This window comes from Ursus americanus, chromosome 17 (genome assembly GCF_024610735.1).
Source record: "Ursus americanus isolate L20-20 chromosome 17, mUrsAme1.1.p, whole genome shotgun sequence".
Classification (NCBI taxonomy): domain Eukaryota; kingdom Metazoa; phylum Chordata; class Mammalia; order Carnivora; family Ursidae; genus Ursus; species Ursus americanus.
In genome coordinates this window covers 3539528-3555423 of record NC_142143.1, presented here as the reverse complement: position 1 = coordinate 3555423, position 15896 = coordinate 3539528, and the positions used below count along the sequence as shown (strand labels likewise).

The 15896-nt window shown below is 54.3% G+C and overlaps 2 protein-coding genes across 5 annotated transcripts; both read right to left on the bottom strand.

Annotated features, from left to right (window-relative positions):
• Positions 1 to 67: 67 nt before the first annotated feature.
• CDPF1 (cysteine rich DPF motif domain containing 1) lies at positions 68 to 5540 on the bottom strand. Of its 4 annotated transcripts, none has more exons than XM_087868618.1 (4): positions 5312 to 5540; positions 4437 to 4549; positions 3207 to 3322; positions 68 to 1059 (listed from the first exon to the last, which is right to left on the bottom strand). In XM_087868618.1, exons 2-4 carry the CDS (start codon positions 4547 to 4549, stop codon positions 671 to 673), a joined length of 618 nt encoding a protein of 205 aa, XP_087724744.1. In that variant the 5' UTR covers positions 5312 to 5540; the 3' UTR covers positions 68 to 670. The 4 variants fall into 4 exon arrangements, with proteins under 4 accessions (XP_087724744.1, XP_087724743.1, XP_087724742.1 ...); XM_087868617.1 differs by having other exon boundaries at positions 4437 to 4556; positions 5363 to 5540; XM_087868616.1 differs by having other exon boundaries at positions 5363 to 5540.
• Positions 5541 to 8042: 2502 nt separating this feature from the next.
• Positions 8043 to 14912, bottom strand: LOC123780543 (polycystin family receptor for egg jelly). Its single transcript, XM_045779493.2, has one exon. The coding sequence runs from the start codon at positions 14910 to 14912 to the stop codon at positions 8043 to 8045; it is 6870 nt and encodes a 2289-aa protein (XP_045635449.2).
• Between the last annotated feature and the right edge of the window lie 984 nt (positions 14913 to 15896).

Here is a 15896-nt window from a genome sequence, read left to right as displayed (position 1 = left end):
AGAGTGCCAAGGAGAACGTCGGCCTTGCGAATGTGTCCGGGGAAGGATTACTTTTCAAAACATTAACTAGTTCTTTGGGTTTTTAATTATGGATCTAACACATGGTCAAGATTTAAAACATTTTCCAAGCACCACGAGGATGTGAAGTAAAATTCCACCGCCCCCAGACCCCCCGGTCGTGTCTGCAGCTCCCGACACACCTCAGGCACCTTCCCACAGGTCACCTCCCTGGGAACCGTCCCGCTGAGTGACATCTTCACCGTGTGAACACTCGATTCCTAGGATGGGGGAGGCAGGAGTCCCCACCCCAGCCGTCCTGCCTCCGCATAAGCACGGACAGCACGACCCCCCAGCGTGACCAGAGGGCCTCCCCACACGGGACCAGGACAGAGGGCTTTGTCCCTTCACTCCTGTGTCCTCAGGGCCAGGCAGAACAGCGTGTCACCTGGAGGCAACTCCTGGATCTGATGAATCACGCAAAGGGCCCTCCAGGTCTGGCCGTGTGAAAGCAGGAGCCAGGGGATGACCCTGTGGGAAGGCCTAGAGCCCCAGATCCGGTAGGAGAGCAAAAGGGCCAACAGGCCCAGACCTGGCTTCCCTTTGTGCCAGTTCTGAGCCATTCCTCAGTTCCTGCCCTACAGTCTCAGCATCCGGGGGGCTCTGGACGGGGTCAGTTCTGCGGGATGTCTGGTCCGAGGTCTGCCTTTTGAGCGCCTTCTGCCGGTCTCCTGGTCACCTTCCTGCTGCAGGCTGGGCCCCGGCCTGCTCGGCTGCACACGTTGCTTCTGGCCCGGAACAAGGCTGGGCACGACAGCTCCCAGCTCCGCACCATCCCAGACCCAGGCTGCAGGGGCCCTGCTGGCCCGGGAGCTCTGTGCGAGGTGCTGCTGCCAACCTGGCACCCGGCCGCGTTCATGTCCGAGAGCCAGGCTGGCTGGCCGGCCTCTTCGATGGAGCTTTCCTTTTCTCCAAGTCTTGCCGGATTTCCTGAGGGAAGGCATCCATGTTCTCCTGGACACAGGGGAGGCAAAACCTCTTGGAGTAGAACAAACTGCATTCCTGGAAGAGGACAGGGGCTAAGTACCACAGAGCGGGGGTGCGGCTTCTCCCAGAGGCCAGTCCTTCACCCCATACAGGGCAGGCGGGGGGGAGGGGGGACTGGGCAGGGGCAGCTGGCGGGGGGCGGTGGAGGCATGTCGGGAGGGGGTGGCCAGGGCCAGAACAGCTCGAGGGAGAGCAGGGCCTGGGGGCTGGCCAGCCACCTCCAAGAATGCGATCATCACCTAATACAAAAAGTGACAATGGAGGGCTGCCAGGGTGGAGAGAGCAGGGAGGCAAGAGACCCCCGTCAGCCCTGCAGGCAGTGGAGTATGGGGGGGGGGCGGTTCTGAGCGTGTGGGAATCACCCAGTGAGACTGGCAAAGATGTGGGAAAGAGCAAGGCAATGCAGGCCTGAGTCAACCCGGGTGGGAGAGCCTGGATGGCGAGGAAAGACCTGGGGACTGACATGCCGTCACAGGGGACGTGGAAACAATGAGAAGCTGGAGCCGGTGACACACCTAAACTGTCAGAGATCCTAGATCCTTCCATCTCCAGGTTATCACAGCAGTGCGATAGGGGCTTGGTGACCACCAGTGCTGGGCACAGCCCCACAGACCAAAAAAGCCACCAGGGAGCAGCTGGTCTGGGCGCGAGGTCAGGTCTGTCCAACCGTGGACATTCTCCCCTGCGCCCATACTCTGCCACTCAATTCCTGAGACTCGTTGCCCAGGGCCTCATCCAAAGACTACCTTCCCAGACCTTTCTGCAACTGGGTGTGGCCACAGGACTGGGTCTGTGTCATTAGCAGCTCTGTGCCACCTCCTGGTCGTGCCCTTAGAAGGAATGGGCATGTGCTCCCTGTCTCTTCTGGCAGGCGGGAGCATAGGTATGATGGTGGGAGCTGCAGCAGCCACTGGGGACCCAGCGGATGCTGTGTTTTAAGAATGGCAGCGGCGCCACCTGCTCTGGACTGTTACACACATGAAAAGTCAGTGAGGACTGTCTGTCATCATCAGGCCACTGTATTTTGGGGGTCTCTTTGTTCCAGCAGCTCAGAGCGTGCCTCAGTTAAGACAAGGCTGTCCTTCCTGCGGTTCTCAGAAGAGATCTGTTCCCATGTAAGAGAGGAGACTCGCCACCAACCAAGCACCTCGTCCAAGAACACTGGAGACCTCGCATACTACATGGGGCACCCTCTCCTCTGCTCACCAAGTGCAGCCCAAATGTGTAAGTGTGGCATTCAAGGCTTCTCCCCCATCCCGCTCCGCCCCAACCCCCCTCTCCAGTCTTCGTTTCCCAGCCGCTTCTCTCCCGCTGAGTCCTCACCAACCACCCCATGTCCTTGAACACGCAGGTCTCTGCCTTGCTAAGGCTTCGTCCCACCCCGTCAGATCTCGTCACCCTGACCCTTCAGGTACAGAGGCTGATGTTTAAACCTGGTCTCTGACGCAGCGCCCTGTCCACACTCCGCCCCCTAGCAGAACGCCCAGGGACTGCTGTCTGGCTGCATCCGCTCCAGTTACAGGGGCCACACTGCTCAGCCACGCCGCTCCACCCCCTCCCACCCCTCGGCTGTCCAACAACAGGCTCACTACGCCGGTGGCCTGGGCCTGCTCAGCCTCCCCGCAACTCCGTGTCCTTACCTAAAACTGCTTTGCACAGCTAGGTTTGGGGCAGGACTGAAGGAATCGGCACTGGGAAAACAGGCCCCAAGCACAGGGCCTGACCCACAACAAATGCTCAAGAAAGCACAGTCCCTTCCTCTGGAAAATCCCTCCAAGAACAAGGAGGAAGAAGGTCACCATCCCATGGGGAGAAGCCCAGTGGCCATTGGCATGGTTGGGAGCGGGGAGAACTGTCAGCACTCACTCCGCAGCCAACACTGAGACCCTCTGACTGACCCCAGCTCGCCCCTCTGCCTGTCTGTTCACCTCCGTTGGCTGCAGGACCCATGCATAATGAGGTGGACCAGCTGGCCTCCAAGAACCCCTGGGCCCCCACCACGTCACTGAGAGGGCTCCTGGGATCATCACCACAAGGAGAGGCTGACGCTCACGCCGTCCTTGGGAAAGGCTCACACGTCACCTTTCCCACGATCATGTGTGGGGTCCCAGCCACAAGGAGGGAGGGAGGGAGGGGAGGCAGCCCCAACCCACGCAGCTTACCCACCGGGCCCACGCACACCAGCCGGCTGCATAAACTGCACTTTGACCCGAGGACCAGGAATCTGTCCTTGTCTGAGGTGAATGGGTCCTTCATGACGTAACTCTCCTCCAGGAGGCTGCAGGACAGTAAGCGACACCAGAGGTCAGAACGGCCTGGACCTCTGCTGACGGAAGCTTGGCGGTGGCATGGAATGGACCTCCCCAGGGCCCACACACCTGGGTGGCTTCATGGGAGGAGGGGCTGGTCCCCCTGTGCCACCAAGTAGTAACAGAAAGGCAAGCAATCGGGGAGCAGGCTGGACCTGAAATCGGAGCTGCTCTCGGCTCTAACAGCCATGGTGGGGAGAACCACTGCTCGCAAACTGAAAGACGGGCTGCTGCAATGCAGGGCCGGAGATCCCACCTGCCCCGCTGGGATGAGGGCAGGGAGTACAAGGCTCCTCTGAGCTCTCCATGCCCTTCCCTACACTCCTAGCATGGTGACACCCACTCCCAAGCCGCCTGCTATCACCACGCAGGGAGAACCAGGGCCCCTTACACCCTGTGTAAGGCACTGGCCTCACCCCACACATCAAAGGAGACCAACAGGGGCCCATGATGTCACCCCAGGTTCCTGGTCAGCAGAGGAACCCACCCACAAGAAAGCCTTGGCCCCTGTCGCCTCTCCCATGTGAGTAACATACTGGCTGAGCACTGTACTGGTCAGATTCCCCATGATACGGCGTTCGATGAAGCACAAGTTAAAGCCCCAGGACACACTGGCTCTACTCAAGGTCAGTTCTGGGCAGATTCATGAGAAGCTGGTCCTTAGGACGCACTTCCCTCACTGCAAGAGGGCAGGCGCTTCCCACTAAGAAAGCAGGTCCACAGGAACCAGGAGGAATGACAACAAGGGGCAGCTCCAAATGAAGAGGCTGCCGTGGTGCCTTTTATTCCCAGGTGTTGAGCTACTGCAGCTGGAGCCACAATGCTTCTACCCCACAGCTGGTACAGGTGTTTATCTCCAGCTTGAGTGGGGAGGAAGGGGCCTGGAGGTTCTGGAGGGGCCAGAAGGCCCTTGAGCCTTGCCTTGGGCCTCCGCAGGTCACTCCTGCAGCGTCCAGAGCCCTGGCAGAGATGGGCCTAAAACACGACACCCAAGCCATGTGTCAGACTCAGGCATGGCACTGGCCAAGCAGCTCCGGCCAGCGGCTTCCTGGGCCAGCAGCCCCAGGAGCATGGTGTACTCACATGACTGAGTGGGTGTCAGGGGGCTTCTGCCCCACATAGCTGTATGGAGCTGTCAGGGCACAGAGCTGGCACGTAAACACACCCAGAGGACTGCGCTCTGCCTCACCCTCCATCTGTAAGCTCAAGAGAGGGGGCACGTCACCTTCAGAACCAAGAACCATGCACACCTCAAAGCCTCCCACTGCATGCTCCTGACCCACAAGACCTAGGGCACTCCTGACAGACAAGGAACCCCAAGTTCAGAATAAGCAGGACAAACCTGAACACAAGTTGAGACAAGCCAAGGCTGGCTGATGCCTCAAACCGAAGAGGCTCCCAACCACACTCCAGCATACACTCCCTTCCGGGCCACCGAGCCCTCTAAGTCGGCCAGTAGCCCTGTCCAAGACCGCCCCCTCAGACACGAGGACAGGCCAGGCATCTCACGCACTGTCCTGCAGCACTGCCTGACTTGCCACCTCCTTGCTTTTGCTCCCGCTGCTCCTTCCACCAGAAGCCTTTCCCCCACATCTCCACCTACGGAACGTCCCTCTGGCTACCTCGAAGATTTTCTCTTATTTGGGCGCTTTCAGGAGTTTGAGTATCTTTATCTACCTTACCTTACCTACCTACCTTACCTCCCTACCTAATCACGGGTTTTCTTTTTTCTATGGCACCTGCCTCTGCTTCCTTAAGAAAACTCTTTGACCTGTGGTCTGGCGCCTTTCACTAGTTTTGGAACAATTCTTGACCATCACCCCTTCAAATATGTCTGGGGCCCTATCCTCTGTCCTGCGGAGGGTCCTGCGGAGGTTCCGGCCACGAGCGCGCGCGACTCGCATGCTGTCCCTCCGGTCCCGACCACGTTCCCTTCTCCCTCCCCTTGTGTTACTAACGGGAGACTGCCAATGGACGCCCCCGACGGCCTTCCCCCTCCGCTGTTTTACCCGAGCACCTCCACCGGACTGCCTCACTTCCCCGGAGGGGCGCGCACGTCCGGGCCCCCCCCCGGACCTCGGCGCTCTAGTCCACTCAGGCCTCCGTCGCCGAGCCGCGGCCCGCCACGCCACCAGGCCGCGCCGCACCACCAGGGAGCGCCACTCGGACCGCGCGGCCCCGCCTCCCGACTGCACCAACCCAAAGCGCGTGCGCGGGACCCTTTGCCCCGCCCCCGAAGCCCGGGTTAGGTCTAGAGGGTGAACTTCCGGCTCTGGGACGCGGCGGCGGAAGGGGAAGATCTGGCTTTTCTCCTGCCAGAGCGATCCCACTGGCCCTTCTGGAGTGCTTTCTCCGAGACTCTCCTTTGCCTTCTGGATTATTCACCGGGCTTCGCAGAGCCCAGGCGGCCCGAAGAGACGCCACGCATCGTCTTGCTCACCAAGCGCCTGGGCTAGAGCGCCATGGTCCTACCTCGCTGACTCCCGCCCCTACCCCCATAAAGACACCCATCCCTTACCCCTGGGCCCACGCCACAGGTGGGAGTGGCTGTGTCCGCCCTAGGCAGCTGACAGAATAGGTTCAAAAGGAGCCCTGTCCTTCCCCGCTTCATAAAGCGCTGAGCACACTGGACATGTCGCCGTGCTGCTCGCAACCTGGATGCGACGCCCTTCGGGATCTGCGCCCCACCATCCTGTCCCTCACAAGCCTGCCCAGCTCCAGCTTCCAGAGGGCCCTCTGGCCTGCAGGGTGCCCGTGCCCCCAGTCTCAGACCTGCTCTTGGCTCGTGCCTCCCCACCATGCCCATCTCCAGGCCCCTCTGCACCTGCGTGTTCCGAGCTCCGTGCTCGCCTGAAGCCAGCAGGCCTGGGGGCTGGACCTTTTTCCTTTGGGGAACTGAGAAATAATATACAAGGCATTTTAGTAATCCTGGGAATAACAACTCCTGGACATGGACTCGGGGGAGCTTAGCAAGCACTCTGATTTTCTTACTAGCAGATAAGACCTCTGCGTGCTTCCAGCAATAGCATTCCTTGGATCAATGCCAAGATTATATACTCTTGACTTTTTTCCTGCATCTGCCCAAAGATGGACCATCTGGATGGAGCATTTCATATATGACCTATAACCACTGGGATACATAACCTTGTCTCATGAATACTGTTAAAGCTGTTAAGCCAGATCAACTAGGAGATGGGCTGGGAGAGCTAAGGGAAATATTCAAGAAGCAAGTCATGGTCTTCAGCAGAAAATAAAGTTAATTTTGAATTTGAGCAGTCCATGGTTTTTAATATAAGAAGAAAATCCAAAAGGATTGACAATATCACAAAATATTTTTTTTAAATGGTTTGCCAAAGAAGCTACATATTTACAGATAAAAAGATAGGGATGCATGGTGGGCTCAGTCCATGAAGCGTCTGCCTTGCACTCAGGTCCTGATCCCAAGATCCTGGGATGCAGTCCTGCATCTAGCTCCCTGCTCAGTGGGGAGTCTGATTCTCCCTCTGCCAATCCTTTCTCTCTCTCTCTCACTCAAATAAATAAAATCTTTAAAAAAAAATCCAAGTCTGACCTATAGACACTATTGTGTTGATGGCATGGTACATGCCTCTGTGGGCCTGTGAGCCATTCCAGCACAGGGGCATTGAGTGAGTAAGAAGGGCTCGGGACAAAGTCATCACCCACCTCATTGGGTTGTCCCCCTTCACTTGTTCTCCATGTGGAGGGCAGGAGCCATCTGTATATACGCCCCTCACACAGAAATCACAGCAAGTCTCACAGGAGAAATCTCACATTTAATCTGGTAAAGCTTAAAGCGGCATCTACATAAATGAGTAAGCTTCTGAGCAGAACTATAAGAGTTATGAGCCCATATTTCTCTTAAACAATAAACCCCGTTTTCTTTATTATTCCAAAATAACCCACCATGCTATAAGTAAACCAAAGCCCATGTCGTGGATGGATATATTATTACAGTCAATATATAGAACATTTACTACCTTTCAGTGTGAACCCACTCCCCCCACACACATACACGTGCCTTTCTGTTGTTGAACGAAATTCACGTCTAATGGCTGAAAAATGTTATTAAATTTCACATCTTTAGGTGGCAATAGTCCTAAGGAGTAGACAGGAAGCTCAGACTTCTGCCAGTCAGGTCCCATCCCTGAATTCAAAAGCAGGAGGACAGATCCCAAACTCCGCACAAGGTCCCTCAGCCCTGGCCCAGCTGGATTGCGGGGTGTGAGCGTGGAGGAGGCAGGGGGCTCAGATGGGTGCTCCAGCCCTGGTCTGCAAAGGGCAGTAGCAGAAGGACCAAGGGAGTCACAAGCTCTTGGCTCCCAGACCCAGGGACACAGTAGTAGCAAGAGAATGCTTGGCCCTGGAGAGGTAGAGTGGGGACCCTTTAGCTCTCCCTCCCTCAACCCTGGGTCCCTGATACTCTAAACTGTTGTGGGCTCCAAAGACACCGAGTTCCCCTCTAGAAGGAAATCAGCCATGATGCCGCAGACCCGCCCTATATCCCAACACTCAAGAGTAGAGGCCAAAGGTGGAGTTACTTCCAAATGTAGGGGTGTGAATTTTACATAACATGGGTAGAGAGCACTACTGAGTCAGTGAACATTCCTTATATGCACAGAATGAGCATTTGGGGGGAATTTTGCCTGTGGTTCTTGACCCTGTCACTGATCACACAACAAGATAAACCATTTTCTTCCCATTGATGTTTCTGGTCTTCAGGCCTAGATACCGGCGGCTGTTCTTCTCTGGCTGCCCATACAGCATGTTGACAAAGAATTCTGGTTCATCTTTATCCCTGGGTTGGAGGGTCAGAAACCTAAACATAGCTCTTAGCTTGCGACACAGATAGGTCATTGCTTCTGCTTCGTCTGATGGTTCTTCATACACGGTCTGCTTCATTTCCTCATAGGTGGACAAAATCACTGCCTGAAATAAGTTGATCAATATACAGATCATCACCAGCATGAAAGATGAGAGGAATAGGACCCCCAGAACCCTGTTGTTGGAGAATTCCGTGTTCTGAAATGCTGAAACGCAATAGGAGAATATCGTCTGCGTAGCATGAATCAGGTTACTGTAGTTCCACTCGTGTTGCCCGAACACCAGGTAGCCGAAAGCCATATACACAAAAAAGTACACGGACACCACCAGCGCCATGTGGCAGATGCCGGGAAGGGCCGCCTGAATGGCCCTCTGAGCCAGCCGCACAGCATAGAAGAATCGGGAATACCTGAGGGTCTTCAAAATGGTCAGAAATAACAGGAAACCCAACACGATCCTCATGACGTGATCTACGTGAGAAACCGCGTGAAAGGGAATGAAATCCGCAGGGTTGGACAAGTAAAACCGAATGATGCCCGTGGCCAAGAAGTGCTTCCTGAAGAAGAGCACGATCAGCGCAGTAAATATGCATTTTAGAGCGAGGTTCAGCAGATTATACACGCTTCTCACGTAGGAGGCCCTCTCTTGCACGATGACATAGCCCTCATCGACCACGTAGGCTAAAAAAAAAATGAGGACGGCCACATACAAGTAGACCTCTGCCGAAGTTTCCCTGTTGAAATCGGCAACCGAGAAGGAGTGCACGGATACGCTCGCGTTCACAACTCCTAACTGAGACGCCTCGAAAATCACAGACACGCTGCAGAACAGACTGACGTCTGGATTGAAGGTGGTGAGCTCCAGAATCACGGCCCACGTCTTCTCGTCAAGCCAGTCGCTGCTTTGGAGTTCCCTGAGCCTCACGGTGGAATTAAACTGCTGCTGTTCTGGGAAAAAATAGAATGCGTAGCCTCCCGACCCGTAGGTGTGTAAGAGTCCGTGGGAGAAATACCCCCACCTCTTCTCGGGAGGCCTGTAAGTAAACCCGTTGGTATTCGTGTTCTCAGCCCGCTTAGCAACTTTGTTCCAAAGGCTGGAGTAGTTTCTCGTGTCTTCCAGGTCAGTGCCATAGTTGGGATGACAACGGATTTCCCCTTCCATGCTGGTTTGGGCAAAGCTGTTGGCAGGCAGGCAGAGCTTATCGCCAGGTTTGGCCCTCACCTGCCTCAGCAGTGGAAGACCCAGGATCTTAGAGGAGCTGTCGGGAAGAAACGTTGGATTCGGGTCGTTGTGGAGCAGAGGCACAAGCACACTGTCCAGCCACCTGTAGATGTCCGCCAGCTTGGTCACCGAGCCGAGATCCCCAGAGAACTGATCGCGAATAAACTGATTATAGTGGAAGCTGTCCGTGTGGCGCAGGAGGGCGACGAGGCTCCACAGGAGGGCGAGAAAGATGAAGTGAGTCAGAATGTAACTCAGGAACAGGAAAGCCCTTCTCTTGATTCTCCCCTTTCTTTTGAATATTCTGATTTCATCTTCGGTGAGGGGCTGGTACATCCTGGATCGTCGGAGCTGCATGATCTGCTCACGTCGCTTTTGCATTTCTTCGGGGCTCAATGTGCTTCGCAACTTGATCTCGGTATAGCAGTACCTGCCTGCCCATGAAAGGTTTTTACAATATTTGGGCCTACTTGTTCGGATGCCAGACAAGAGTATAATTTTAGATGGCTGCACCAGAAAAATGGACAGACAGAATGAACAAAACGATGCAAAGAGCCATTCCATTGACTTTTCATAGCCATAGGTCAGCCCGTAAAATATAATGAAGAACGAAGAAATACTGGATGTGACAAAAACCAAGAACCACGCTAGATAAACACAAAACAAAGGCAGAACGATTCTCTTCTTCTTGAGTTCTACAGGACCCACTGGGGTAGGCGGCTCTCCAGAAGCAACATCTTGATTGTTATCTATGTTTGCGTTACTGACATTTATATTTTTCTCCTGGGTGCGAGACACCTTGCTTTCTCCTTTCTTATGCGTATGCTGCGCCATGGAGGGGGCCTTGGCCGAAGCCTTGTGAAGTCGAGGGCTTTTCCCAGGTGGAAGCTTCGAAGCCTCCTTGGTGGGTGCATGCAGAGTTTCATGAGCGTGCCATTTTTTCAGAAATTCCTCCCAGTGTCCACTATCTGACACCAAGGAACGCTTCCGGGGAGATACATTTTCTAGACTCACTCGAGGTTCACTCTGGGAGTAGGTGAACAGAAAAGCGATCAGCAGGTGCACCGGGATCGTAATTAAGACACTTTCCAGTCCTATCATCATTGACCTGATGTACCTCCTCTCTTCTGACACCATTTCTTCTGGTCTGTCAAGATTAAAGAACATAATATTACACAGAAGGGAGGCCATCAGCATCGCCAAACAGCAGGACAGTCTCTGCAGCCTACTAAATGGCCTAGCAATGACGCCAGAGAAAATAGAGAACCACATGTGATCTTTCCCCAGTTTGTAAGTCGAATCTATCAGGAAATAGTCCTTTCTGTTGATAGGCTGGTCTGGGTCGGTAACATGAAATGTTCTGTCCAAAGAGGTGTCAACAGAGAGCCATTCCCGGCATAAGAACAGCCAGATGTGTCTGCTGAACAGATTTTCCACTTTGATTCTGCTTAAATACCAACTGGGGGCTTTGCCCTCATTGTTGTGCCACACACGAATGGAACGGATGTCCCCCAGGTCCCTTTTCGTCGTTAGGAGGAAAGTGTTGATGCCTCCCCGGTACAGGGTTGGAAAATATGGATGGCTCAGACAATGAACGTCGCTCTCACCTCCTGTTCCTTTAAGTTGGACGAAGACATTGGCTTTTGTCCCAGCCCCACAACGGATTCCTGTAAAAATAGTGACGAGGTAACATACCTTATCATAAGGATCATTATCAAGTAGAATTATCACATGTTGCCGAAGATACTGATCCATTTCATCTCTCAACAAGGCCCAGAAAGCTAGGATTATGTACACGAGCATAATGAAAAGTACAGCGAAGAGCGACACCGGGTTTTGGGTAACATTCTTGATGACCTCCAACCGTAGATCTACAGGATTAGGGACCACAATCACCTTGGCCGTCAAAAAGTGGGTTTGCAGGTGTATGCTGGCTTGTTTTATTAGGTGTAGCTGCCGCCGGGCCCTCCTGGTGTTCTGGCAGATACAGTGCACTCTTCGCCAGGTGGTCTTCTCTCCGAGAACACAGGTATCTTCTCTCCAATCGCTCTGGATCCCATACATGTCTAGGCAGCGAACGCTGAAAAGAGCGATTCTCACTAGCTTTTCACTGGCTTTCATGACAAAACGAGGTGCTTGCAGAACGACGACCAAGGTGCACTCAGCCGAGCCACATCGCTGAGCTATGACTTGTAGCAGAGACGCTGGAAGGCAAACCACACGGGCCTCCTTCACTGAACAGGCTGAGTCGAACAGGTCACTCTGGTTGGCCATGGGAGGGATGTCATGGGGCACAAGGAAGGTGGCGACCAGAGCACTGGGGGTAATTTCACTGCCGGCATACACCAACACCGTGAACAACACGGTCACTTCGGTCACAATGTGGACCAGCAACTCCTTCACTACACTGCTGTCCACCTCAAACCTAAACTGCCCTGTCGTCCTTTGCAAGGACTCATCACCTCCCTCAGGCCCGTTCTCGGGTCCCACCATGAGATTAAATGTTGCAGAGCTCAAGTTTCTTCTGACGATGAACGCTTCTGCTACATCAGGCATGATCTCGATCGCATCGCCGTTAGGTGTGGTTCCTGTCATTCTGAATCCAACCACATCTGCAGAACAGCTTTCCTGAGCATTCATCCAAGGAAAGGGATCACCTGCAAACTCACAGAACATGGTGGAAATCGGGGCATTTGCAAGGAAACTAGGAATGCTACTCACGTTGAGCGTCGGACGAAAATAATTTCGACCCCTTTTCTCATTGCTGAAGATGTCGGTAACGTCCAACTTTTCAGTTTTCCTGACGTACACGTTAAAGCTGGAGGCCGTCATGGCAGTGGTCTCATTCCCTGGTACTTTACCCTCCAATATTGTGTCTGCTAGTAATTCCAACACGTAGAAAGGCTCATCAACGACTTCATAGCTAACGGTCAGTTTAAAGATATTAGACAAACTTGTCAATATCCCAGTGCTCACGATTTCTATTTGTTCAGAGTGGAAGTCTGAATCTTTCTGCCGAGACTGTTGGAGGGCTCGATCGGCTTGCCAAACCCTCACCGTGGCGAGTTTCTGAGCCATTCGAGTGAATCCAGAGGTCGTCTGGGTTAGTTTAGTAACACTCATGACTACCTGGCTAATTTCCACCAAAGTGCTATTGGGAAGAATGAAAGTCTGGTTGACAAGGTATTCCCGGAGTCTGGCTTTGTCAGCTTGCAAAGTTAATTCAGGCTTCATGTTATTCAAAACAGAAGCTGCTATATACATGAGATAGCCTGCAGGTAAAAATTCCTGGTTGGCAAGCATAGTAGACAGTGATGAGTTTGGTCCCATGGTGAAATTGAATAAGCGATCAAGCACATCCTTCTCCGAGACTTCGTCCGTTGGAGCCCGTACGGTCGCGTACAACGTCACCTGAGAAAAAGCTCCTAGAGAGTCATACACCTGAACGTATATCTTCATGGCATAACGATTAGCCAACACCCCAACAGGGAGAAAGGAAGGGGGCGATGTGGACTCGCTCCCCAAATACAGGATGGCCCCCAACGTGTTCTCTTTTACAGAACTGATCTGACCGAAACCATGCAAGTCAGAGACTATCATTTTGTATGTAAGAGGGATGTCATTATCCTTAAAATTATTACAGCGGATGACAAACCTGGTAAAAAATGCAACTCCTTTAGCTGGATTAATGGTGCACTCTCCGATTTCAGGGACATAGTTAATAATAAAGGGGTGCCTCAAGTCCAAGTTCTCCCCACTCCAAGCTGCTAGATGTGCAGAAATCCAAAACTTAGCTTCAGGAAAATCCTTAAAAGCAAAAGCTTTTATAGACAAATAAGCACCATTCCTCCCTGTCGTGGTGTGTTTCACCCAATCAAATGTTATCTCATCACCCGAAGATGACAGAATCGACCATTTGTAGACATCCTGGCTTGCTGAACAATTTGTGCAATTTAGAAACAAAGAAAATCTGTCTGAAATAACCAGAACGGCATCACAATTTTCAATACACGAAATGTTTGCTTTGGGGGTGGGTCCTTTGAGCACGTGTACCCTTTTATCAATATATGCTGTTCGACCACCCTTCTGGATCACCATTCTGAAAAAATACACACCTCCACCTTTAACTGTTCCTGGTGAAAGTGTCAGGACGGGGCCAGAGGCCCCCTTCCAGTTCAGATCGGTCTGCTTTGGGAGACAGACGCTGTTGCTCATCACTGTAATTTTATCTCCCTGGTAGTTTTTTGGATCTGTGGTACAGTACCAGGAAAAAAGGAGTCCCTCTGAAGGGTTGTCTGAATCTGGATCCGAGGAGTTCGTTCCATCCAGAACCAGCCTGTCTGTGAAATTAATTGTTATGTTGGGACCCCCAGGAACAACTGCCTTTAGGTCGCTTCTAAGGATGGTGGCATAGATGAAATCTGAGCCTGTTGCCAGTAGTGTCTTTGGTTTTTCCCTGAAGAGGCTGATCGTGAATCTAAACACATACACCCCCCAAGAAAAAGAATTTGGGGCGATATGCAAAAATGCTGGAGTTCTACCTAATTGGATGTGTGGTGTATCCAAAGGTGCGTTCCAGTCCGGCACATCATTTACGGAGGGCACCGAAAAGGCTTGCCACTCCGGAACAATTAACGTGGCCTTTTCGCAGTTGAATCGAAAGGTCGCATTGAGGGTATCCCCCAACTTCCTGGTCACCACCAGGGGAACACCATCTTTGTTCCTATTGATCTTTACCATGGTGACCTCACAGGGCAGCTGTGCGGATACCTGGCAGGACACCAAAGAATCGATGGCTTGAGGACCGTCCGAGTTGACAGCTTCTAAAACAACAGGCGTGGGCCCATCTGTGGGACACTTGGTTTGGGCCACGAAGCCCGCGTAGCGGTCAGGGCCGTCGTGGGCGAGCAGGTCGGAGGCAGCGCGGCGGGGGCGCCGCAGGTTGGCCGTCCCGACCGGCAAGAGCCAGAAGGTCCACTTTCGGCGCCCAAGCGCGCGGTGCGGCGGGGTGCGCCACAGCAGGCCCAGGCGGCCGTGGCGCGCAGACAGACGCAGGTCCACCAGCGCGGGCGCAGCGGCCAGGCGGGCGCGCAGCAGGACGCGCAGCAGGACGCAGAGCGGGCGCGCGCGGCCGCGAGGCAGGCAGAGGTGGCCGCCACCCCGCAGGACCACGCCGCCGCCAGGGGCCGCGCGGGGCCGCAGGCTGACGCGGGCGCTGCTGGCCGGCTCCCCGAGGCCCGGGGCGTCCCTCCAGGCGCGCAGCGCCGCCATGTCTCCCTGCGCTGGGCTGCGGGTCTGAGAGGCAGGCGGGGGGCGGCGAGCCCAGGCAGGATCCGGGCGGCGGCGTCCGGACATAGACGCGGCGGGCGTCCCGGAGATGAGGCCGGCAGCCTGGGCCCTGCGAGGAGCCGGGGGCTGCGGGAGGTGGCCGCGATTCTGGCCGAGGCCCAGGCCCAGGCCCAGGCCCAGGAAGAGGAGCGCGGGCCCGGGCCGCATGGCGCCGCCTGCCCGTGAACCTGGGAGCCCCTGGCCTCAGGCAGCAGGGTCCAGCCAACTGCCGGGAGGGCGGGAGGGGGGGCGCGGGCCGTGGGGTCACGACCCTGCAGCGGCGAATGGGCAGGGCTTCCGGGGTCCCCGCCCCCTCCCACGCCCGCGTGGGCCTCCAAAGCCCAGTGCTAATGGAACTATCGCGGCCCAGCTTCCCAACCGCCAGCCTGCCAAGGCCCCTTAGCTGGAACCCCCTGCCCTGGGGAAACCCCAGAGGGACTGAGAGCGCCCTGAGAGCCCAGGCAGGTCTGACTCTGGGTTTCTTGCTTTGCTTTGCTTTTCCCTCTTTCTTAGGTGAAACCCCGAGTCCTGGCTTTGAGAGCTTTCTTCCTTTCTCACAGAAGCGGTTAACGCTGTCAGTGTCCCACCGGACACGCTGAGCTGCCTCCGGCATGTTTGCGGTAGTTCGGGTATCTTTCCGTTAAATATAGTTCTACTTTCCCCTGTTGGGGTTTTCACCCGTGAAATCAAACGAGTTGTTCTATTTCCAGGTATTCGGAGTTTGTGTGAAATCTTACCGTTACATGGATTTCTAACTTCAGTCTGTCGTGGTCAGAGAATGCATTCTCTATGGTTTTGAGCCCGTTACATTGAGACTAGTGTCTGGAAGCTCGTACCCCGGTGTGGCCTGCCTCGACGCCTTGGCCTCGTGCACTCAAAAACTGTGTGTATTGTACCGTGGTTGGGCGGGTTGGCTACAAACGTCGACTCCATCGAGATAGTTGGTACCCACACGTGACATCTTCTATGTCTTCTCTGGACTTTCTGTAGGTTTTCTATCACTTGCTGAGAGAGGCTGTTCGTCTGTCCTATGCTGACTGGCGAATTGTCTCTTCTACCCTTGATTCCGTCCCTTTGGTTCGTGTGTTCTGAGGCGCTAGTACATGGATGCACATTTGTGGTCATGTCCACGTGACTTGGTCCTTTTCTTAT

Bases quoted from the DNA above. Each gene is read 5' to 3' on its own strand.
- CDPF1 (XM_087868618.1), bottom strand. From the start codon at position 4,549: ATGGAGGGTGAGGCAGAGCGCAGTCCTCTGGGTGTGTTTACGTGCCAG. The intron at 3,323-4,436 runs GTGAGTACACCA...ACTGTCCTGCAG, and splicing joins CCTGACACCCACTCAGTCAT to CCTCCTGGAGGAGAGTTACG. The intron at 1,060-3,206 runs GTAAGCTGCGTG...GTCCTCTTCCAG, and splicing joins GGTGTGCGTGGGCCCGGTGG to GAATGCAGTTTGTTCTACTC.
- LOC123780543 (XM_045779493.2), bottom strand. From the start codon at position 14,912: ATGCGGCCCGGGCCCGCGCTCCTCTTCCTGGGCCTGGGCCTGGGCCTG.